The 25,327-nt window shown below is 38.6% G+C and overlaps 1 protein-coding gene across 1 annotated transcript in view; it reads right to left on the reverse strand.

Moving 5' to 3' along the window:
* Window positions 1-1,149: 1,149 nt before the first annotated feature.
* GALNT2 (polypeptide N-acetylgalactosaminyltransferase 2) overlaps window positions 1,150-25,327 on the reverse strand; it is a 95,421-nt gene continuing 71,243 nt past the window's right edge. The window contains exons 8-16 of the mRNA XM_054394560.1: window positions 22,719-22,806; window positions 18,933-19,020; window positions 18,266-18,369; window positions 13,168-13,294; window positions 9,097-9,189; window positions 8,822-8,905; window positions 6,836-6,962; window positions 2,537-2,656; window positions 1,150-1,305 (exon numbers count right to left, since the gene is read on the reverse strand). Of these exons, the coding sequence (XP_054250535.1) occupies window positions 1,150-1,305; window positions 2,537-2,656; window positions 6,836-6,962; window positions 8,822-8,905; window positions 9,097-9,189; window positions 13,168-13,294; window positions 18,266-18,369; window positions 18,933-19,020; window positions 22,719-22,806 (987 nt within the window). The remainder of the gene's footprint in view (window positions 1,306-2,536; window positions 2,657-6,835; window positions 6,963-8,821; window positions 8,906-9,096; window positions 9,190-13,167; window positions 13,295-18,265; window positions 18,370-18,932; window positions 19,021-22,718; window positions 22,807-25,327) is intronic.

Below are 25,327 nucleotides of genomic sequence, written 5' to 3' on the forward strand. Positions count from 1 at the left end.
GCAGTGATGTTACCATTCTGTCTTCTTTCTACAACTGAAAAGGGGAGTTGGAAACATTTTTTTTTCTCATTAAGGCCCAGAATAAAACAGTGCTGAACCCACACGACTGTACCAAAGATTTGCACTGTTTATAAAATTTTGTAACAAAGGAAGAAGTATGTTGAAGACAAAGTACCAGAGAAATCATCAACCCCAAGTATCAAGTACAAGTTTAACGATATCCAGAGCACATGTAATGAATTCCCAAGTTGGAATAAACAATCTGAGCAACCACCTATGCAGATGTGTTGGCTTATTCTGCTATTTTCTTTCTCCTCCTGAGTTTCATGATCTCCAGAGAGGGCAAAGTGTGAAGAAGTAGATCCAGTTGGTAAAAGCAAAAGCATCCAGTGTTAGCATGGCCATCATATTCAGCAGCACAAAATCCTCACCTTCATAAAGTTTCACTCTCCTAGCATTTCAAACTGATTTCTGGTTATGCATGTGTCAAATCACTTCCTGGATAATTACAGGATGATGAAAATGGATATAAATCATTGGGAGCTGACAATATATATATTTTTATATATTTATATTTAGAGTCCATCATAGAAAAGTTCATATTCAAATTACCAAGTACACACAGGAGTTAAAAAAAACAAAACAAACCACCAACCAACCAAAAAAAACCCCAAACCCAAACCAAAACAAAAAAAAACAACTTGAAAATGACATTTCTGTTTCCGGAAACAACAAACCATGATTTCTAAGCAAATGGAGTTTTCATAGGACCTTCTGGTAGTTTTCCCCCACCCTCCCTCCCACACCCTGTACCCCACAGGTGTTTCTTCAGATCCATTTTTTAATCATATATCAGCTGTTCCTAGAGTTTGTTATCTGCTGTGCAAGTACATAACTGAAGACAGTATGGAACCGTTGACACCTTCACACTAAGCAGGAATTGTGCTGCAGTCATGTTCAGTGACATCTTTGCAGCGCTCCAAGTCCCTGGATCCCTGGTGTCTGCTCCAGCACTCTCCTACTTTCAGATAAAGGTGGAATACTGAGGTATATAAGTTCCGTGGAAAGTTTTAAGAAATACATCAGTAATTCAATCAAAACTTTGCCCAACGTCTATGAACCAAAAGAGCTTTATGCATGTCAGTCCTCCTACTGCTGCAGGTTAAGTGTGAATTTCCACTGCTGTGACAACGAAGGACCGCAGATCTCAACGGTGAGACCACCATTTTTGGCATTTCGGCTGTCTAGGCAGAGGTTGCTGCCAACATGCCTCAGTTTAGAGTTGCTTTCAATCTGTTCCCATTTCTGGAAGAGAAAAGACAATTATCAGTTGGAAAAGCAGGAAAAGGATGAGTTCTACATCCTGTCTTCTGAAGTCTTCCTAAGTTTCCTTGGCACCTGCTTGGGAAAGGTGTGAAAAGCGCAATAATGGAACTCAGTTTAGACGATCCTTGAATAAGGCTGTGTAAGTTATGGCAAGCACTGCCAAAACAGCTGCTCAGTCAGCACTCTGCAACAGACACAGAACCACAACGCCAAATCATTTTATTCTACTTCAGCACTCCTCCAATATGATGTCACATCACGTTACTTGTGTGAAACATTCAGTCAACAGCAAAAATAAAAATCACAAATTCCATCCACCTTACACCACAATTCTGAACACAGAAGCAAGAAGCACAATCACTGAAGACAACTTTACAGAAGTTCAGAAATCTGTCAGACAGCTTTCCACTATCCAGAAGAAAAATTGACAATCTGTGCTGTCAAACCTCTTTGCCCAAGGTAATGCCAGGGATAGAATAAATCCCAAACACAGGATGTTAATTTTGTTGTTGTATTTCAAATACATCGTGCCTTGGCAAGAATATTCTTTGCTCATCAACAATAGCAGTTCAGTTATCTGTCTGCAAAAACTGATATACAGAAGCAAGGAAGCTGGCAGATGATCAGAACTGATGACATGGCAGACAGAAATGAATTGTTATAGGACTAGATCAAAAAGATGGCATGGCTCAAAATGTGATTCTCCTCAGGCCTGGGAAATGAAGTCACCATGCTGTATTAATAACAACAAATCAAAGGAGACTAGTACTGTTATAAGCAGGTCACAGTTGAAAAGAAGAAAGGAAAGCCAAGCCACACTATTCTGAGACACAGACTACATAATCTTCAAACTTCACTGAATATGACCTTTTGGAAATGCATTATGGAATATATATTCTGCATCAGAAAGCAGGCATGACAGCTGAAGAATGTTACACATCAATGCTGTTGTGTGAAACCTTTACATAAGGCCACTGCTGGGATAAAACCTCTGTTTATAAAAGATTGTCACTGGCCTGTGAAAAGAAAAGCTCAGTAAACAAGCTTATTCCTGCTGCTTTGCCCATCTGTCACACATCCTAGCTTTCCACACACAAACAACAGCGAGGCAGAGCAAGGAGCAGTGTGGACAGCAGTGTGTGTTCTTGCATCCTCATTCACAACCCAGGCTTTCCCTACTGTGTGCAGAATACATTCATGCCATACTAACCTGTCTGCTGTCGTTTTCCCTACAGCCCTGAAGTTTTATTAGTGAACCAGGTGCTCTGTCCACAACAGTAAGGCACAAATCCATGTGTTTCACCGACTTGTCCTTCGTCAAGGCCCATTCCTAGAAAAAGGAAGGAAAACAGTGTACAAAATTGTGTATACTAAAATACACACTAGGTGCACATGCCATCCTCGAATATATAGCAGAGGATAAAATCCTGTAAATAACTTGGTATGAGCATTAGAACAGTTCATTGCTCACCACAGAGGAGGAGAAAGGAAAAAATGTCCTTTTTAACACTAATTCCAATAGCAGCAGTATTCACAAGGCAGCTCAGGGCTGGGCTGGCTGTTTGCTCCCTCTGCTGGCTTCACACAAGTACCGCGGGCAGTCACAGGTGCTCAGGTCTAAACTGTTTGTCCAAGTACCTGTCCACCTGTATTTTTATCTCTCTCTCTTCCCCTGTATGTATTTACATTCTCCCTAAAAACCTGGTCTGCAGCATCACTGGCCACTCTGCCCACGAGTAAAAGAAGCACATGTACCACAGTGAGAAAACAGCAGCTCTTAATATAGAGAAACCACCAGAAAGCAATCAATACACAAGAGGGACACACTCAAGGGTACAGAGAGCATGCTGCTTCCTATCCACGGCATGACTTACAACAGAAGTTCCCTCAAACGCATTTAGATATGCGACTCTTAAACAGAGAGCAAAGAAATGCTGTTCTCTGTGTACTGCTGCCCAGTTTGTTTGATCTCAGCATCCATCTACAAACTGCCTGGTCCTGATGTTCAAACTCCCTCCACGCCTCTCTCCTCCAAGTTTGGACTCCAGGATCCAAAATGAACTTCATTTGTCTAATTATCCTTTGATGCAGGAAGATGATCGATCAACTAAATCCTTGGTAATGATCCAAATCATGCTTGTCCCTACTTCAATGGCATGATTAGCTTTTCTCCAGCAACTGAAGAGGATTCATAGTTGTATAATACAAATGCCCAGACACAGGGCCAAGCCTGGCTACATTTAAACATATTTTGCAAGCAATCAGTGTTTTGGAAAAATTAAATGACTAATCCCATCCTTTCCCCCACTGCCCCCCCTTCATTTTCTGATACCACAACTGAATTTTTAGGTTGCATAATCACTTTTAAATTAATCAGATTTAACAAGAATTAAAGTTCTTTGAGAACAGATGCTCAGGAAACAATCAGAACTTCTGACCTGTGTGATTCCAAGTAATCACCATCATATAGGTAGCGAGCCGTTAGATGGGGACCATATTGTGCAAGCGTTAGAATAACAGCAGCTATGCAAAAACAAAGCCAAGGCAGAAGAACTCTGATTCACTTTATTTGTCTCCCAAACTCTTCAGATGAAAACTTCTCCTTTCCCTGTCAATATGTTAACCTTGGACAACAGCGAAATTGCATGCCTTCTCAGGTCTGTCCAGTTCATAAGACTTCAGAAAGACTCATTAATAGCCACTTTTAACAATTTAAGGAATCAAGTTATTTTCAGAGCTTATCCAGGAATCACAAGTGTCCCTAAAACAGATGACTGTCTTATCAGATTTATACTGAATAGTGACAGTTGAAAATATTAGCAGGGAAGTGGCAAAACCTGTCTTTGAGAACCCTGCAGACAAAGTTTAACAGCTTTGGAAATACTGCTTTTACATCTTCACCCTTCCATCAAAAGGCTGCAAGAGCCTCAGACAATAGAAATGATGCAAGAAAAGAACACATTTAAAACTCAAAGGTATTGCTTCACAAAAGCTCCAGGCTCTGCTGCTGGACCAACTATGTGAAGGCCCTCCATGGTATGAATGAAGATAAGATTAAGCAAGTCCCACTACACCAGAAGAGACAAAAAGTAGCAAGCATTGTATCTGCTCAGGACACAGGATGGAGAGAGAATAGTTCTACGTAACAATATGAAAACCAGGACACCTGAAAAGAAATCTGTGCCATAAATATAAAGTTAGAACATCACTAACCTGAAATCTTCCCCTTGCACTGAAGTGCATTTGGCTTTACCTTTAGCTCCTTATCATAACCCTATAGGTTGTACATAATTGTCAAATACATCACAAATTCTTCAGCCCTCAGAGATCACAGAATCAAAGAATGTTAGGGGCTGGAAGGGACCTCGAAAGATCATCTAGTCCAACCCTCCTGCCAGAGCAGGATCACCTATACCACATCACACAGGAGCACATCCATATGGGTTTTGAATATCTCCAGAGAGGGAGACTTCACAACCCCCCTGGGCAGCCTGTTCCAGTGCTCTGTCACCCTCACAAAGAAAGAATTTTTCCGCCTGTTTCCATGGAACTTCCTATGCCTCAACTTCCACCCATTGCCCCTTGTCCTGTCATTGGACATCACCCAGAAGAGCCTGGCTCCATCCTCTTGGTACTCACTCTTTATGTATTCATAACCATGAATGAGGTCACCTCCCAGTCTCCTCTTCTCCAAGCTGAAGAGCCCCAGCTCCCTCAGTCTCTCCTCATAAGGAAGATGTTCCACTCCCTTAATTATTTTTGTGGCTCTGCACTGGACTCTTTCAAGCAGATCCCTGTCCTTCCTGAACTGAGGGGCTCAGAATAGGACACACTATTCCAGATGTGGCCTCACCAGGCCAGAGTAGAAGGGAAGGAGAACCTCTCTCAACCTACTAACCACATCCCTTCTAACACACCCCAGAACGGCATTGGCCTTCTTGGCCACAAGAGCTCGCTGCTGGCTCAAGGTCAACCTCCCATCCACTGGATGCACACCTATCATCTTTTTAATAACTGAATTCTACCAGCCTGGGGGGTAGCCAGGTGCATTTTTACTTAAATTCTGCATTTTAAGATGTGTTGAGCATAAGACAGAGTACACTCTTCAAATTATAGCAGGTGGTCTCCCCCCTGCTCAAACCCTCTTGCTGAGAGCAGACGCAGAACACACAGATTTAAAGACTGTGGTTTGTTTCTTACTCCTCCCACATTGTTCATTCCTTCCAATCCAATACAAATTCGCTTGGACAGTAAACCTGATTTTGACTCATTCTGCCTCTTAATCTGTCTGAACATCCTTCCACTGGGACCTGTTCAGAGCTGGTTTGTATATTGCTCTCTCAAAGTCAGCCTCACAGAAGAAACATGCAGAAGAGGGTCAGACTCAGGGGAGTGGATCCTGAAAGAGGAAGAGGACTTTGTGTATATACAAAGAACACACAATATCACCAGAAACTGCACAGTTTGTGCCCCAAGGCAATTCTGACACGTCCACCTCTTCTCCTAATACACATTGTGGTGTTATGAAGAAGTGAATGTACTTTCATATAGGTAATAGGAAAAGCCCCCCCAGATGCATTCTCTTTAATCATAGGGAAAAGGGGCACCTCTCAGATTTATGATGTCAATCCCCTCAAATCAACACAGCACACTTTCTAGGAAATAAATTCTCTGTTTTAGGCTTTGGGTGATTTTGGTGTTTCCCCCTTCTAATTTAAATTAGAGTAAGCAAAATTCTTATACTCATTCAACAGTATCTTTGTAATTGGTCAGGCTTCTATTTTAACAGATGTACTTCAAGTATTAATCTTACAATCTGATTTATAGTCAGTTTGATTCTGAAAAGAACTTAGTGGCAAAGCAGCACAAGACAGCGAGTGCATATGCATATATTCCACAAATGATAACTCAGTCACAGCTGCATAAATAGGTTCTTTGAAATAATTAATGCTCTCATTTACAAACTTGACACATTTGCAGTTAGTTTAGGAATAGGATTAGAAAGGATTTGTTGAAACACTCCTTTTATAGTGAGTGAAGGAGATATGCCATTTAGGCCCCTTTGTTTTCTAGAGGAGCCCAGACAGGGATTTAAGGCAGATTTTTTCTATACCCTGCTACTGAAAATTCAAAATGACTAATGGGGCATCAAAGTTTCCTCCAGGGTAGTTACTGGCTTCTAGTTTAAAAGCAAATATTAATAGAGACAAATGAAGGGGATAATCTGATGCACAATGAATGAATCTCTGGGCTCAGATTCTAATCCTGAAAATGCAAATTTGTATCTGAGAGAGAAATTATTTAGACAATCTCTTATAACAACTGATCTGCTGATTTGGGTTCATCTTCCTATCAGCAGCACAAAGCACCTGCTTGAGTTAAATAGCTTCACTTTTTTCTTAAAAAAACCCAAACCAAACCAAAAAACCCACCAGAAACCAAGATAAAACCAACCCCCACAATACAATCACGTTGTGGAAAAAAATAATAGTACTAATGGCATACAGACCTGGTTTCCCCCTGCATTATGACATTCATAAACTCCAACAACACCATCTGCAAAATGGCCCAATGTGTCAAGGCAATTGGTACCCTGCTGCAAAGCCCCAAAAGCTATATCTTGATGGTCAGGTACCCTAAAATAGAACCAGAAATATCTGCTTAATTCAATTTCGTTGTTATTTATCTCCTTGTCTTTACTCAGAGTATTTTTAAGAAAATGGGTTAAAGATGAGTGATGACTACTATCACAAAATCTCGGTCATCTTTTGAGGAAGGAAGGCAATTATCTGATCATGAACTGATCAAACATGATTAAAATTGCAAGCTTGGGACAGAATACAAAAAAGACTCGTACCAAAGAATGAGGACAAACATATGAACTTAGCACAAAAAAGCAAATTAAAGATGACTTATCATCTCAAAGTCACTGAAGCTTAATGCTATCAGTTAAAGTTTTCAGGCCCTCTTGTTTTTGTCAGCCAAACTAGCTTGTGGCAGAAATATGACATTCAATATTTTCCCTTATTTCTACTGAAGTGTTAGAAAAGGGGTTAGGAACTAAAAAACCCAGCCAATCAAAAAAACCTAATCTTTTGTTGATCCCAGTTTTCTAATGGTTGTGCACCAAGTGCACCCACAGTATGGAAATACCTAGACAAAACCCTTCAACAAACTACCATTGTGGGGTAGGGTCCCTATGTTACTGCAAAACAGTAAAGCAAGGTTGGGCACATTACCTCCTTTGAAACTTCAGACCATAATATGAGCATAAAAATTCAACCCAGGAGAATGAGCATGTGAAAGATGACACAGAGGAAGACAACGTTGCACTTAATGTTTATGGTAGCACATTTTCCAGGAAAGCTTGCAAGACAATTTTTTCTGACAAATTAAATAAAAATAGATAACCTCTGGCACTTTTAAGAGAAAAATCAAGAGTAACTCACTTTCTCAGTATTATCATGGTTTCTGAGACTCTTTGGTACGTGTGGCTCTGTATGTGTTTCATTAGGGATGCAATGGCTGGCTGCTTTTGCATTCCAAGCCTTTATGACACTAGCAGTTACCCAGTTCTACAGATATGAAGTGCTCCCAGGAAGGAAAAAAAAAAAACAAAAAACAACCCAAGTATTCTTACAAGGCATACACAACATCTTACCATCATATTGCCATTAGGTTGACAACAGACAAAACTAGTTTAGAGATTCAGACTTGACAGACATATTTATTAACGGGTTATTGAACAAAAACCTTTATATCCTTTCAAAAAGTGTTTCTCTCTGAGGATTTTTTTCACTAGTCTGGAAGCATTCATATTGCAGCAACTGATAGTAATGCTACCTCTCATTTCCCTCTTCTCACCCTCCCCAAAAGTTAGTGATTATCCAGTGGCAGAGAACAAGAGACAGAAAGAAGGCTCAGCAGCTGCAGAGTCTTAGGCATCTACTTTATCAAACACAGAAGGCTCTCGTCTGCTGACTCCCACTACTTAATGCACCAAGATTCACTCTCCTCACTCAACTAGGCACATGCTTAGGCAAAGGCAAAACCTTAAGGGACAGAAGGATATATAACAGTGCACTTTTGAACAACTCGTATAGGAGACTAGCTTCAGGCTTAGGCAAGCTGAGTCCTTCTTACACTGTTCTCTAAAATCCCTGCTACTGCAGCTTCAGCTGCAGTAAGCAGAAAAAGAAGCTTGATAGGGAATAAAGGCTCTTTATGGAATGGAACTTCAAAAAAAAAAAAACCCACAAACTAAACCAACCAAAAAAAATCACACACAAAGAAAAACCAAACCAAACAAACCCACCTGCCCCAAACAAACATAAAACAACAACAAAACCAAACCAAATAACTCTGCATGAGGCACTGCTTGCACAAATAATTTTAAAAGACATGTTTTACATCTGAGAAAGGAGAAAGAAAAACTGGTGATTTCTGGGGAGAGAAAAAAGCACTCCATATTACCTCTGATTGAGCCAAAACTCACCGTAACTCAGGATAAACATTTTCAAGATACCACTTGAAGGGTTTGCAGCTAAGTCTCCTTCTGAGTTCCAATCGGCTTTGAATACTAGAGAGGGAAAAAAGGAGCAGTTTGCAAAGTGAGGCTGCTGTCTTGACATGTTGTAAGGAATACACAGAAAACTCAAGAGCAGTAGAACTGTAGAACTAAAAGAGGTAACTCCTGAGAACTAGCACTGTTTTCACCTCAGAAGGTGGTGAAGAATAAATGAATATTTCAAAGAAGCACTTGTGACTTACTTGCCATAAGGTACATTCCTGGCTGAAGGCACTGCTGCATAATAGAAATTTTTATACTCATCCATCCAGACTTCTGCTGCCCTGCGTGTATTTCTAGGGACAACCATAAGAAATGCAGAGGTTATATTTTATCTAGCTGCAATTAAACCATGTCATTGATTGATTTTAATCCTTCCTAGTGCTGCATAGTCATGTGCCTCAAAAGCCAGACAGAAGATTCCCTGTTAAAGGCCCAAGGAATGAAAAAAAAATATTAGAGAGTAACATAACTGAAATCAATGTAAGTCTTTCCTACACTCATCAATGCTTCGGGTTTTCAGCCAGAATCCTGTACAGCCTGCCACAGGTCATCCTGCTTTGACAGGAGGGCTAGACTCAATCTCCAGAGGTCCCTCCCAACTCTTACCATATTGATTCTTTCTGCAAACTACACAGAAGTTGTTAGGTTGTTGTGTGGTTTGGGTTTTGTGGTTTTGTTGTTTGATTTTTTTTCTTCTTTTTATAACAGTAATTTGACAGAAGCCAAATTCAGTGAGTGTTCACCTGGATAAGCGGACTAATTGGAAACAAACACCTCAACAATTTGCAATATTAAATATTTTACCTTTCTGAAAACATTTATGATAACATAAGGAAAACATTTTTAGCCTTCATCCCATTCCCACCAGCAGAGCACTCTAAGTTCCAAAAGACATAAGCTACTGTGACATTTAAGGCTATGAACCAAGCAAGTCTGCTGTAGCTGAGGGTAATTGAGGAGAACCAGTAATTAGAAAATGTTTTCAATGCTTTAAAATTTGAGGAGAGATTAATTATTGCAATAAATGTGAAAAATACTAACCCAAATTCTTTCCTTCTGATCAAACTCATCTGTAACTAAAATTCCTATATTTATGTAACTAGTGTCTTGAAATATCTTTCTGAACTGCAAGAAGGTAACGTCTTTTTTGATCTGCTGGCTTCTATGTAAAACTCATTTACTTCTATTGTTTGTAACTTTATTCTAAGAAAATTAATCCTTATTTCAATTGCAACTGCCATGCTCTGAAGCTTATTTTACATTTGGCAGTAAATTCATCTAAAGCAACTAGAGTAAATTCAGCCAGCCAGTAACAACTTCAAAAGACAAAAATAGCCAAGATAAAGTAAATTCTTGCAGGCTGCTGAGGAAAACAGTCACAAGGCAGGTTTCCACCTTTTTTGTTTGTTTAGGGACTGGTTTTTCCTTGCAAAGATTTCTTTAATTCTTTTGTCAGCAAAATCCCGTTCAATCCAGATTAAAGAGCTATTTCAGTTTATCTTCACTCAGGTCTCTCTGAGTGTCAGCCAGCTGCTCAGCACCTGCCCACTCTTTCTTGCTCAGTAACCAGCTTGGCTACCACAGGTCAAATAGATTTTGGTAGTATTTTGCCAGGGTTTAGTGGCTCCAAAGGCACTTTCAAAGCTAGAATGCATGCCTGCATCATATGTTTCTTCCTGCTCAGTGCTAAACAGTTCAGGTTTAGTGCAACAAGTACAGATGCTAAAAACTGTCCAAACCAGCAAGACCCCAAAGAAGATAGGGGGCTGAGGAACACAGCATAGGGTGCACTCAGCATTTAATGCTGAGCCACAGTCAATGAAACCGAGCACTGAGTGATCAGAGCTAGCTTTGCATGGAGTAGACTGGGGTCTACAATGTTTATTAGTTTGTCTGAAGGAGTGTATGAAGGTGGGCATACTGATCTAACAAGTGCTGTCAGACACAAGCTGTATCTGCCTACAGCACACAGCCAGGACATGGTCTCCCGTTCTCACGAAATGGGACTCAGTCTCTCACCCAGAATCACCACTCTGTTTTGGCTGCCAAAAAGCAGTGCACACTGACTAGTCAGCTAAAACCAGGACGCTTACCCAGAGCTCTCCTGAACAAATTACACAGTCAAGGGACAGAGGACGGTATAAGCTAACAAGTCCTGACCACAAGGTAAGCACAGATTCCACACACCAACTCTCTTGGCACCATGGTCCAACACACATCTGATAACACCTGTCTTACAAGGGTATCCCACTATCTGAGGTTTCTCATTCTCTCCTTGTTAAAATCTGAAGACATTCTGTTGTATTAGCTTGTACCTAAGAAAACTGAGAAGGAAACCTTCAAATATATGGTAAATTGCCGATTCTGCTTTTAAGTGATATGCAAGTTTTCTAGGTCAATTCAAAATGAATTCCAGTGCAACAATTTTTTTTTTTTTTAGTAGCATTTCCAAACTTGAAACAGCTAGGACAGCTAAGGATGCAGGTGATGAACCACTTGCAGAGAAAGGTAGATGTCTAAAGGGAAGCAAGCACCCATGACACTAGATTGCAGGCTTCAGCTGTCCTCACCCTTCAAGCACAGAGAGGATCTCCCTTCAAAGTAATTTTGAACAGAAATTAATGGAAAACACAATGTGACTTCAAAAAAAAATCTGCTATGTAATTGACAGCACATTCGAGTGATAAAATCATGATGATGGTTTGACTTCACAACAAAATCCAAAAGCTCTAATCCCAGTGCAAATGCAGAATCTTCAGCCCCTGCTAATATGATGCACTTCCGATGTCACTGTAACCCTGCATGTATACAGCTACAGCTTTTTCCTACTTTTTGGTTGAGCTCTTTTTAGGTAGCTGTTTACATCAAAAGAGAGGCAGCATCTTGGCAACAACCAAAAGATGGAAAAGCTGCAGAAGAGTTGGGAAACTGTACAATTTATGTATTTGTTTTTATTAACCATGCTCTTTGTTATGACATTGTATTTTTAAAGCCTTCTGAGAAACTGAAACGGTTGCCTCCTAAGCCTACCTACTGATGCACACTATTGGAGTAGAGATGTGATTTATTAAAAGAGGATATTTCATTGCTAGCATTTGTTTTCCTAGAAGTACTATTATTAATTTTCCACTGTAGTATAAAATACAGATCCCAAAGAACAGAGGACCAGCAAATCCCTACTATAAATACTGAATGGAACAGGACAGTAACTTTATTTCAGCAGACTATTAAATTCATTTGAGTTATCTTGGTGGTATAACAAGAGTGGAAGAGAAGAATTACACCCTAAGGAGGTGTCTCAGTAAGATAAAACAAAATGTTCTGAACTGCCAATATAGTTGAATTTGTGAAGAATTTAAGGACACCTGTACTCTATGTGTTGGTTCATGTTAAGCAGAGTTTGAGTTCCATACCCCTCCAAGGATAAATAAACTATTTCATTTGCAGCTCTTAGCCCACAGAACTTTTAGCTGAGACATGTACTACTTTAGCTCTCTGAGCATGAAGTTCAATCATCTAAACCAAACCCTACACGATTCTTCTGTTGCAACTGACAAAGAGTCTTGATCAAAACGTCCACGATAGACTTGTGCCATACCTTTAACCAAATTACTTCAACGCTAGGACACCAATCAGAATTGCTTTTCTCATTCCATAGAGGAGAATTTCAGCTACTGCCGTACACTGTATGAACAGTAAAATTAATCTAAGCTCTTAATGCTGCGGTATTCTTAGGTCTATAGAAAAACCATTTTTAAACATAAAACAGCAAAGGCAAATATGATCTAGAACCAAGCTGCCCACAGGCTGGCACAAATGCCAGAATCAGGCTACGTAATCGTTTGCTTATCACATTGATGACGGATTAACAAAAAGCAAGCAAAACATATTTTATAACTCAGTGCATTCTGGCTCTTACTGAATGATAAAGCTGTTTCTGTAAAATGAATATTTATGAGATGGCTCTAAAAATAAAGCCTTCCTTAAAACCAAATAAACACAAAGTTCTCAAAACTGGCAGAATTCCGAGCTAAGCATTCCCTTCTTTATCCAGATTCTCAGGCTGGGTCTATTAGAAGTTAGAAGTTCCCTGTTTTTAACTCAGATTCTTCTTTCAGTCAGTGTAGTTGCCTCAAAGTCATTAATTTCCTTTTAATCAATATTTTTCATGCTAGATAATATTGCAAATATTTCTAAGGAAAAGATCCTTGAAATGAAGTTACTGCCACCTGCTGATTGTCTGAAGAAATCCAGCTGAAGACTTAAGTTACCTTGCAAACACAGTGCCACTGCCACCGGGAAACGTGTAAGGATGCTGTTTGCGGAATACGTGACCCACTCTGCTGCAAGGGATGATTTCCAGGCTCCCACCACATTGCCAAACTCTGAATGAGATCTCTGAAATGAAAACATGAGTCAAAGACCAACATCACAAAATACTGTATTGCAGAGAAGATAACGAGACCGTTTTCTGATAAATTTTAGGATAAGGAAAAAGGTATATCTAAGCATTTATTGTCCTCTAAACTTGGAAAACATAGGTCTTCTATCTGAGGTTACCAGCATTCCCCAAGACCATAAACCACACTGCTATTTTATACAGCAATTTAAGTCTATGTGTACTATTACTGTGCTTTAGATAAAGAGCTGGCAACAGTGGATACACATAAATTAATAATCTAGCCTGTAATAAAAATTTTCAGCTTAACATGGAATAGCACAGTGGAAAAAAAATTAAATCAAAATCAAAGCGTGATAAAACAATCAATAGGTTTGAGTTGCTAACTTATTAAAGCAGCTATCCAAACACTGCCCAACCCTGGAAGGAGTTCTATCAAGTCAGTCTTGATTTGAAGACAGACTGAATAAAGATGAAACTTCTGTAAAGTGAAGGTTATGGACAGTAGACTTAAGCCAATCTTTTGAGCTGACCCAAGTAGTAAGGACAAGATCTAGTAACATGTGTGCATCTTTTTCAACTTAGACCTTTGATAGATGAAGTGACCTAGTGCTGACAGAGAACTTTTCCTCGTTCATTCCAAATAAACACAGTAATAAGGATGCTTCCAGTAGCACTATTTCAGGTTTGATGAATCCCCCTGTTATCCAGCAGGTGCTACCAGTTACTAGATGCTATCCTTAGTTTAAGTCTCTTCATAATCATTCACTATCTTTCCACAGATTTAAACAAAACAAAACAAACCCCAAACAACAATACTAAGGAGCTCTAATGTAAAGTCAGTGTCTAGCTTTTATGACTGACACAGTGTCATTCCTTTTCCCATAAGCCTTCCTTCCACATACACAAAATAGGTCACAAAAATTTGTTAAAAGAAGGAAAACAAAATCAACACAACCAAACCCCAAACCAACAATAAAACCCCCCAGCCAGTCAAATAAATGGGAAAACAATTAAAAACAAAACAAACACACACACACACACACACAAAACCCCCAAAAACCAACAAAAAGCCCCAAAGGTTAGAAAGCATATCTTCTTGATGGGTCTGTCCAGAGGGGAAAAAAACCCAAAAAAACCCAAAAACAAACAACCCAGCCTTTCTTCTGAGTGGTCTCAGCTTTTGCGAGGATCATTTCCTGTTTGTTTTATTCCTGTCATAAATGTAGTTGCATTGGGGCCAATCAGGCATATTCATGAATCCTAGACAGTCAACATAGTCCAATCTATAAATCAATCACCCTCCAAAGTATTAATGACAATACTATCTTTGCCAGCAACTTGGTCTTGATCTTCCAGTTGAATTAACATGGGACAATAGGTAAAAGTAATTTTAAAAACAACTGAACATTATGTTTTCTCCATACAATTTTCACATCACTGTCTTATACCTCCTGTTTTTAGCTTAGAATGTAAAAATGAAAAGAGAATCACCATAAATGACTGGTTACTGCTTCTATTAAACAAGTCAGTAACAAATGTACTTCTGTTTCTACCAGAACAAATTACACACAAAAGACTTCAGCCTTTCCCATGTCTATCTCACATTTGGTCACATACTGCTCAAACTGTGAAAGCAGAAGAGTAGTAATTTTAATCTACCACTTGGAAGCATTATTTATGTAGTTTTGCTAGAAAGTTCACACAGTTAAAAGTCCAGCACGAGGGGATGCTGCACCTAGTGAAAGAAGACAAGGAGATATGATCAAAGATAAAGGCTTTTGCACTAGACAAGAAAGTGCAGACTAAATCAGCATGATGGTTTCAGAAATCTAGTATGACTTAAAGTATTAGGAAACGCACACCTCTGAAATGAGGTAAAGTGAGATTCTGACTAAAAAATAAAGGTCAATGCAGTGTGCCTAAAGCTCTTTGTTTTTTTAAATGATTTACCTGGAGGTTTAATCCAAAAAGTCACTGTCATCTATTGAATGTATGTAGGCATTGCGAAAGTATTTTTATTTTAGAAGTTATTTAGAAATAACTTCTGTCAACTTTTTTCATTATTCATAGCTTCCCCTGCTGTATACATTAGTCTATTCATTCTCCCTCCATAAATTCCCAGAAAAGTAAACCTACATATATACTTCCTGGCACCTTAAATTCTGAAGAATCTCAAAAAAAAAAAAGTATGCAAAATAGCTCTAGGAAGACAGCAAAGGACTAATAAACATGGACAAGAATTCTTACTTGTGCTCTTACTTGCACCAAGATGGCTTCTAAAGCCTGCATGAATTTTTAAAGAAAAAGGAATGTACAGCAACTAAAACTTTAGAAAACCTCAAACTCCCTGAAGACTTTTTTTTGCTGTACTCAAAGAGTACAGCAAGAAGAAATGTTGCTCTTGTAACAATTTCAGCAGACACTGTTTTTTTTTCCTTAAAGTCATAAAGAGCACATCAAACATTATTCTGCCATGTGAGATTGTTGTACCTCTCAATAACAGATTTTCACTTTTTATTGTAGTGTGCATTAGTACAGAAGACAGGGAATGTCTTACTCTCTCCCTAATTTTAGCAAAACTATGAAGAAAATTCTAGGTTTTCAAATTAGACTCAAAACTTCTAAAGGTCCAATCCTCCTATGCTTATCATAAAGCACTGTAAAGATTCTCTGAATTAAAGTTTACAAATTCAGGACAAGACTGAACAAAGCTGGGTCGATGTTTTGTACAGCAAGCATGTGTTATCAGTCACATTTACCACTGCATCCCCATAGTAAGAGCTGCCTCTTAGCTAATTGAGGTACAACACTGCAGGACCACCTTGACATCTGTAGTTGAGACACTACCACCGTGAACAAAATCTCATATAGCAGCTGCTTTGCACATGCTTGAGGGAAAAATGCTACATCTTATGAAGCATAATGTATAGAATTATTTTTCAAGTCCATATAGCAGGTCATTTGCATGTAACATCCAGCTGCTGATCCAGAGATATGCGTGAGAGTAGAGGCCTGATGAGTGTGCGTGTTGCATTTTAACCTGCATGTTGCAGATTGGTCCATGTGTCATTTATTGGCAATCAAACCATACACCATGTGATCCTTATTCATCTTCAGTAAGTCTGGTAGCTATGAACATTTGTAGTACTGACTGACATAAGCTTTTCAGAGAGCAAAGGCACCCCAAAATCTCCATTTCCTCTTTCCCATGGAGGTGGGGGAACCGAGCGCACCAGGAACAACATGAAATGCTTTTTGCATGCACTTTTCTCACCTTAAGAAGCTGTTGCTTGTGCCCTTTCCTGCTACCAAAACCTCAATTATCAAAGCATAAAAACAGCTGCTAAATTTTCAGAGAAAGTCACTAGAGTACATGCTAGAAGTTAAGCAAATATTTAAGTGCTCTAGAAACAAAAGGTTTCAGAGTGAATGCAAGTACTGCTGTAGTGAGTTTATCCAATGTTTTTCCAGGACATTTTTAAAAAAAGGAAAAAATTACACTATTCATACTAATACAATTTAGCAATACACAGCCAAAATACTAAGAAAACAGAAATGCAGAAATTGTTCAAAATATTTAAGAAGTTTCTTTGTGGCCTGCATAAAAGGTCAGAGACTGGACTGTATGGATGGCTCTTCCACTCTTAAGCTCCTCACAGAAGTGTTAAAGATTTGGTTACTATGCTGCCAACACCGTACTTAGTGTGCAGTATGCAGCAGACATTTCCTTGTAGGCCAAGCATATGCTCAATGCATAAGCATAGTTCAGTAACAGAAAATACTCAGATTTTTACAAGTTTAGGGTATTTCAGGATTTTGCAGCTAGCACATGCAGCAGAGAAGTTTCTATCTTTAGAACTGGTTCTAATACACTATTTAGAATGTCTGAGATACATCTCTACCCTAAAAAAAATAAATTAATGACAGACTGGAAGTCTTGAAGCTGTAGAGTTCTGATCCTCCTATATCTGTTTCAACACAACTATATTGATCTTAATTGGAGAAAAGCTGTACAATACTGTAATGCAAACAGCAAAGCCCCCCCAAGCCACACCTAATCAGCAAGTCAAAGAAGAAAAGGATAAAGCACACATTTATCAGCCCTTCCTCCTTGTTCCCTAAATCCCATTCACTTAAACATCTGAAAACAAGGAATTACAGCAAAAATGACTTCTCAGCTATAATTACATCATAGGGCTGAAGTGTTCTACTTCTCATAAGAAAATGTGGCAACATCTTAAAATATGCCTTAAAACATCTTTAAACTGCCAGAATTTAGACATTACTGTATTTCAATCAATAACTTCAGATGAGGGTTTGACTTTCAAGCAGGATAGCATTTTTGCAAGTAATTGCCTATCCACACTCTATAATTTTATCAGGCAACTTCCACTGCAAAGAAATTCACTGCTTAATGAATAAATATTTTTATTCTGTTGTGTTTACATATAATTCTCTCAATGAAATAAATTTTTTCGATTTTGCAAATAGCACATGTGAAGTTTTAGCTTTAATTTTAACCTCCCTTGCACAAAATGTGGAAGACCAGAACTCTGTGGCAGTAAAGACTGCAATGAAACCTGCTTTCTTTCAAGATTAATCTGAAGGTAAAATAATATAGAATCATAGAATCACTCAGGGTTGGAAGGGACCACAAGGATCATCTAGTTCCAACCCCCCTGCCATGGGCAGGGACACCTCACACTAGATCAGGCTGGCCAGAGCCTCATCCAGCCTGGCCTTAAACACCTCCAGGGATGAGGCCTCAACCACCTCCCTGGACAACCCATTCCAGGCTCTCACCACTCTCATGGTGAAGAACTTCTTCCTCACGTCCAGCCTGAATCTCCCCACTTCCAGCTTTATTCCATTCCCCCTAGTCCTGTCACTACCTGACATGCTAAAAATATACACATACCTAAGTTTTATAAAATATAAAAAAAATATAAAATGTAAAATATACATACCTAAGTTTTCTCCTCCCCAAACATCCATCATCATATCATACTTTCCTAGCTCTTCAAAATATGATTTGTCCATCACAAATAGTCCACCAGCTATCATGGGTGTCCTAAACAGACAAGAAAATAAAAATACTTAAGAACCATGAACTGAGAGGTAACTATTACTTGCACCTCAAGGTTAATACCTCCTTGAATAAACCTGCAATGCCGTTGAATGATTTTGCATCTATCTCCTCAAATGTTGCCTGTACATATTTCTATAGGATGTGTAGTGCTCCAACCACCTTTTGAGGCAGATTTCCAAATCTCCATTTTTTGGCTCACAAGTTCCTTATGCAGAGGATGGCAATTTGTGCCAAGAACGAAACATTAAAACTGATGCTCTATTTTCAACCCTCAAAACACACCAACTTTATTTAAAGTGACATTTTCATTTTTTTAAACATTTAAATAGTCTGCTAGTGTGCTTTAAAGCATTTTTAATACATATTTTTTTAATTAAAAATAATTTTTATTAAATTATTTATTTCTGAGTGTCTCATAATGAAACTTCAATATTATTGAAAGCTATAGTAAAGATCCCCTTTCAGACTCCGAGAAGGTAATTTTTAAGTTCCTTTAAGTTGCAAACTAAAATCTGTAAGAGGGAGAAGTGGCAATGCAGACATACTTTATGGGAGCAACTGGATTTCCTTGCCGTGCTCTTCTTTGCTCTGGTGTCATGTAATCCCACTTGAACACTAGGTTCCAATCGAAGCCTTCAAGAAGAAAATATCAGAGTACAATGTTAAAAAGACTGTGGTCATAATTCAACTTGTAGTAACACAATGTTGATTGAAAACACTCAGAACTGTAAATTTAAATTAAAAAATTTTAGCTTGTACTAACTTTAGGGTAGGAAACAAATAAGTAGGATTCCAGATGAAAGGTAAAGACATTGACATGACAACTTAAAAGAAGTAATCTCAAATACAAAATAACTTTGATTTCTCATTTCCATCTATTACACAAAAGTAAGAAAGCCAGTCAACAAGAGACAAAGCAAAAGCCTTACACAAGAAGCCAATGTCTCATAACCTTACATCAAACAGAACATCATGTGAAGATCTTCCAGCTATTGCAAGTGCTACCAACAGCCTTTCACGTACAACTACATTTCAACTCCTGCCAAACAATCACATGTTTATATTCACACAGGCTCTATGTTATACTCTTGGTGCTCCTCGAACAGTAGCAGCTGTCTATCATGAAGGTCACCACAGGTTATACAGCTCTCACTAACATTCATTCAACTTCCTTCTTTCCCACTGCATGCTTCTAACGCAACATTTTTTTAACCCGAAGCAAGTGCTAGAGCACCGATATCTTACTTCCCTTCTGTGTGTACACAGCAACAGCTGGTCTGGTCCTTTTGTGAGTTGAGCAGAGGAGCATATAAAGATGATCTGAACAGGTAAGATCAATGTGTCACCTGCAGCAGCTTTCTACTGACAATCATGTGAATTACCTCCTTGCGGCAATGATACAAACTTCCCATGGGAAACACTTTCATAGCAGGTTTGAGCTGGCTTATGCTCACAAGCACGAACACCTATTACATAACTACACAAGGTCCATAGCCCTCTCCCAGTACACCTGGCAAATCAGGCTGCCTGCTGCCAAACACATTTAGATCCCATGAAGTCATGTAATGAGTAATTTCCAGATTTCTGATGCACAGATGTCCATAGTTTTCTTTCTCCAGCACAACAGATAAAGCAACTACTTTGTGGGGAAGTGGGGAAAAAGCTACAGTAAACAGACGACAATTGCAGTCCTATAAACTGTCTGTAAGCTTGCATAGTAATGATTGATGAGGAGAGTTGAAAACTACAGTTTTCATTTTAACTCACAAGATACTTATCACACTCACACAATACAGACATTATCCTGAACAGCCTTTACAACATGCATGCCAACTCTCTCTCCATGTTTGAGTATTTCATGAAGTGTTGCACTCTAAAATGAAAGACTGTCTAACGGCTCCAAAACTCCACGTATCAAAACACATTTTGAAATGTCTACAAACACTAGTACTGCAAAGCCTCCAGCATGAGAAGTCAAATGAGCTCAAATATTTCCATGCAGTTCAAGAACCACATTTCATCATATATACCCAGCAAAATTACTTGCATCTGGGAGAACTTGGAAAAAACCCAAACCCTACTGTTCTGCAGCAGAAGCAATAGAGTTACACACACTGCAGTGAACACAAGGGGTCTCTTTTGGAACACGGCACTCATAGAAACTCGGAACAAGTGCATAAATTGTCTACCCACAAAAACTGGTTTTCCATCTCCATTTTCACTGACTCTGGGAAAAATCTGCACTCAGTGAGATAACATCAGTAACTCTGTAAAAGCAGAATTTTTAAACACAAGTGCATATTCAATATGAAATTCTATCTTGTGTAAACTGCATCACAGGCATACTCTAAATTATCAGATCTCAGTTAACTATGCTTTATTCCAGTAATTAAAGGATTTCTCAGAGTAGCATAAACACTCTTGCAAATCTCCCCTCAAAAAAACCCACAATTGTAATATGAAGTGCATGGATTTAGTATTGGCCAGACTTTGGAATGATTTCAGGCCTCTCCACTTTAAAACATTTGCAGCATTTGCTAGGCTGCCTGTCTTGTGTGATTAAGTCCTTTCAAAACGGACCAGGCAAAAATGCTGTCCCAGCTGTCTCAAGTCTCCATGCTTCAGACACACAGATACTGTATCTGAGGTTGAAAGCATAATTTGGTTTCCAGGTTTAGACTTGGCCCCAGTGAAAGCGTCCCATACTGCCAAATGTTGTAGTGCCTCTAACATGGTAATCTGTCTTCTGAGCACTGAAAAGAAATATGTTATTCACGTTTCAACAGATATCAGAATAGCTTTAAATAGTGGTATGTGCAAAATCTGTATTCTTAAGACTGAAAAAAAAAGACAGCTTCTCACTCCTCTGTCCAAAAGTACAGAGATTCCATATACTTAAAGAAAAACAAAACAAAACAAAAAACTCTCTCTATTGTTTGAGGTGAGAAAATGAGCACTGAAGAAAAAAAAAAAATTAAAAAATTGGGAAACTTAGTTCCAAGGAGGAAGCATGAAAAATAGTAACAAGTTAAATGATCTCTTAATCTTCTCCTACTTCACTTGGGAAGAATTACAGAGCATGAACCCTGCAGGAGCCAAATGTTTCAATGAAAGAATTCCTCCTGCTCCTGACGACAAAAGCCACATAATGGTATAGGGATTTCCATACTGGAGGTATAATGAATAGATTGGTTTTAACAGAGCTGGAACACAGAGAATAGCACAGAACTATACATTAGCACATAGTGAATATATGCATTGTAGGTGTTATTCCAAAGCATTAATTTAAAGGACATACAGGCTCTCACCTCCAGTCCACTGCATTTATTTTACTTTACTAGAACAACACCTGGTGGCCAGTTAGAGACTGAAAGAACGGGCTTGAAATTGGTTTTAACTTTTTCACTCAAGAAGGTCCATTCAGAAGAAAGCTGAAACACTGTGGAAACAGCACTGTGTAATTTCCATATCATGGCTCATCTTACGTCTTTATGAAGACACTTTCTAGGGTTGTGGAACAATTATCTCAATGAAACAAAAAAAAGGGGGGGGCAGGGGAAGAGAGGACAGAGAACAGCCATTTTAAATGCTAGATTCTTGCTAACAGTGAAAACAATAAAAACATGAGTACAGTTTTAGTGTGTGTGGTCACATCCTGCCTCTTTGGAAAGGAGAAGGGAGCATTTTATATTTTTTTCTTCATTTTTATTGAGGACTTCACAAGTCTTTTTACTATTTCCCATCAACAGCTTATACAAGATAGACACAATGAAACTTTACTAATTCTAAACTCAGTTTAACAGGGAAGTTTGTAACAGCAAAAGTAAAAATAGCACACGTTTTCATGGTCACATCTTACTCTTCACAATTACAGATCACAGCTAACAAAAACATTTAAATGATTCCAAAGCTTTCTGCTTTTTCAGAAGAAAAATCAAAGGCAGTGTATTGCTGATGGGCTTCTAAGCTAGCCTATCTTATCTAAAAAGAGAATCATAAGCTCTGACCATATGCTACTTCTGACATTTACACAATCCTACAAACATTGGAGCGAGTCTTGCACATTGGCAAAAGGTATCAAACTGTTAAGAACTAATTGAATAAAGATGAACTAGTTTAAAGCAGAAGACAATAATGCCAATTAAAATCCAAGCCTAGAAACAAGTGACCTACAGAAAAGTAGACACATGAAAGGGAAGAACAGTAAGTTAACTGTCCATTCCACAACTGCAGCAATTATGAGTTTTGATACGTGATGCCTTTTTTTTTTTTTGAGGGGAAAACCAAAAGAAAAAAACCCAAAACATCTGTATTCCAGTACAGTTACATACCGCCTTTTAAATCTGCTGACGCCCCCACATACTGGAAGTTGTCCATATTAATTACATCAATAATAGGAGACACAACTCTGGTCTTGTCCTAAAATAAATATTAGAAAGTAATATTGAAATGATGAAATCAATAAATAAAGATTCAAGGCAGGATGAGATGTTGAACAGTTCAGCAGGATTTCATTAGCACACCTCCCCCAGCTCCCCCCCTTATTTCAACTTACGTCTCTGAATAGCTGATGCTGTGAATAGCATTGCTCTGCGGTGCTTCAGAAAGCAGAAACCACACTATATGGCTAGGAATCCTCTTTCTATTCTAGGTCACTTACATTCCAGTAATCCCCCTCTTTTGACTTGCTTTTGAAGAAAGCAGCAAACTTGTAGTTCTAAGGCAATGAAGCAAACAGCTCTTCCATTCTTACTCTTTAAAACCACATCAAAGGAAAAAAGCATCCAAGGCAATTCATATTTTCCACAGCAAACCTGTAGCTACAGAGTGTACTGTGTTCTTATTATTTGAACCTGTAAGAAACATGCAGACCTTTCTGCAATCAGATAAGTCTCAGGTTTATGCTAACCCATCTCACACTTGAAAAATCACACTTCACAATCACATACTTAGATGAGAAGGAGATCTTAAAAACACCTCAAACTAATGGATGCTATCTATCTCCAGCACACAAGATTCCAGCAGCAGATACCACATTTCCTGTCCAGCCAGAGTCTTCTATGCTGTGAGCAATGCTAATTACCTTAGCTGAACTATTTTGACAAAAACATTAAGAAAAAAACAAATCTTTCCACCAACTCCACATACATCATCCAGCAGGATCACTGTACTTCAGTACTCTGAAAAACAACTCATCTAATATTAGAATATCATTGTTAAGGCCAGTTTGTCTCCATGACTTATTGGGGGAGAGTCACATTTACACACTGAAACCTAAGTTCCATGGCAGTTTGATGGAAGATTTTGCTTGAGTTCCAAATAAGAGTCTGAGCTCCACAATTTAACATCATTCAGAAAGCACAGAACTTCAGAATCATGCATCACCAAATCTGCAAATAGGAAAAAAACCCCCAAAACACCACAAAAAAACCCCAAACCTTTAACAAATAGGAGATATATTGGTAATGGCTACAGAGAAACAAGTCTCGTGGTTGAAAAAACATACTAAACTAAACATCTCCATGTCAAGAACTTATTTCCTAAGTGTATCTTCAAACACCAATATTTGGCATTCTAAACAGTGGATCAACAGTGCATCCCCCTTGCTAATCAGTGCTATACAGAACAGACTGGAACCAAGCAAATATGAGAAAAGCTAGAGTTCATAACTAAAGACTTAAAAGCAACTCCTACTCAAATGCTTGTCCAATAAGAACATTAGATGCCTGTGTTCATTTACTGAATCCTAACTATTTAATTTGTGCTGATTTTAATAAGGCCTAATTACATAGTTGGCATTTACTCGGTCATTCTGCCTGAGCAAGCAAAAGGTCACTAACTTCTGTATCAGCCAAAAGCAGGATCAAGTGAACCCAAGAGAATACAACCTGAAGACTAAGCTAAAAGTTGAAGACATTATTGATTTCTACATTCCTTTTAAGTATCAGTGCATCTATACGAACTGCACCAAATATCTGTTTTTATGAGGGATGTAATATAACCATCTAATCAGGTCTGCTACTAAGTACTAATTAGCTTGGTCTAAAGCAAACTAGAAACAGACAAAACCCCAACTGCCCTGTTACCCCACTGACCCCATCTTTAGCTCCTATTTCTGTTAGCTGTAGTCTCAAGTCCATGTTTGCAATGCAAGTGTACAGGTTTACTAACCATGTTGTATTTGGGAGGCAATGATTATTTACTGCACCTTCACTTCAAAACAGTTTTTGTGTACCCTCCTACACCACTAAAGCATTTCAGGTGCACCTGTGACCTTATTTTAGGCATTCTATATACAAAGAGGAAGTAAAAAAACTCCTTTATTTGAAGGCTGATGAGACAGAAGATACCCAGTCTATCCAGGCTCACAAAATACCCATTGGTATGAAATACAAAAATGAAACCACTCTTCCTTTCTTTCTTCTTTTTCCTTAGCTGAAACTGAGACAGCTTATACATCTATGCCCATCAGCCTTTTCTGCAAAAATGTGTGTTTTCTCAAATTTGGCACAGTTGAAGCTGGTGGTAAAAGCTGCCCAATCTATCAGGTATCACATTAAGTAGATTATCAGCTAGGCTTTAACTTCTCTCCACTGTGCAGGGTAAGCAGTGGCATTTGGATTTCCTCAGACTTTTACTGACGGTCTGATCAGTTCTTGCAGTATCAGTATGACACCTCACTATCACCACTTGCTACACTTAACAAATTATTTAAATAACTCACAGTTATTTGGCATACTTTGCTTCCCCCTCCTTTCTAAAAATCTCAGGACATTTCAAAGACTAACCTTTGCAACACTCTTTAAGAGAAAACATAAATATTTTCCTTTCAACATTGTGCCAGTTAAAAATTGACTAATTATAGGTCACAAAAATCTGAGACATATGAAAAAGGACTCCACATCTCATTTCTTAATCTTAGTACTTTCTTCCTTTTAAG

The sequence above is a fragment of the Indicator indicator genome, chromosome 2, assembly GCF_027791375.1.
Source record: "Indicator indicator isolate 239-I01 chromosome 2, UM_Iind_1.1, whole genome shotgun sequence".
Lineage (NCBI taxonomy): Eukaryota > Metazoa > Chordata > Aves > Piciformes > Indicatoridae > Indicator > Indicator indicator.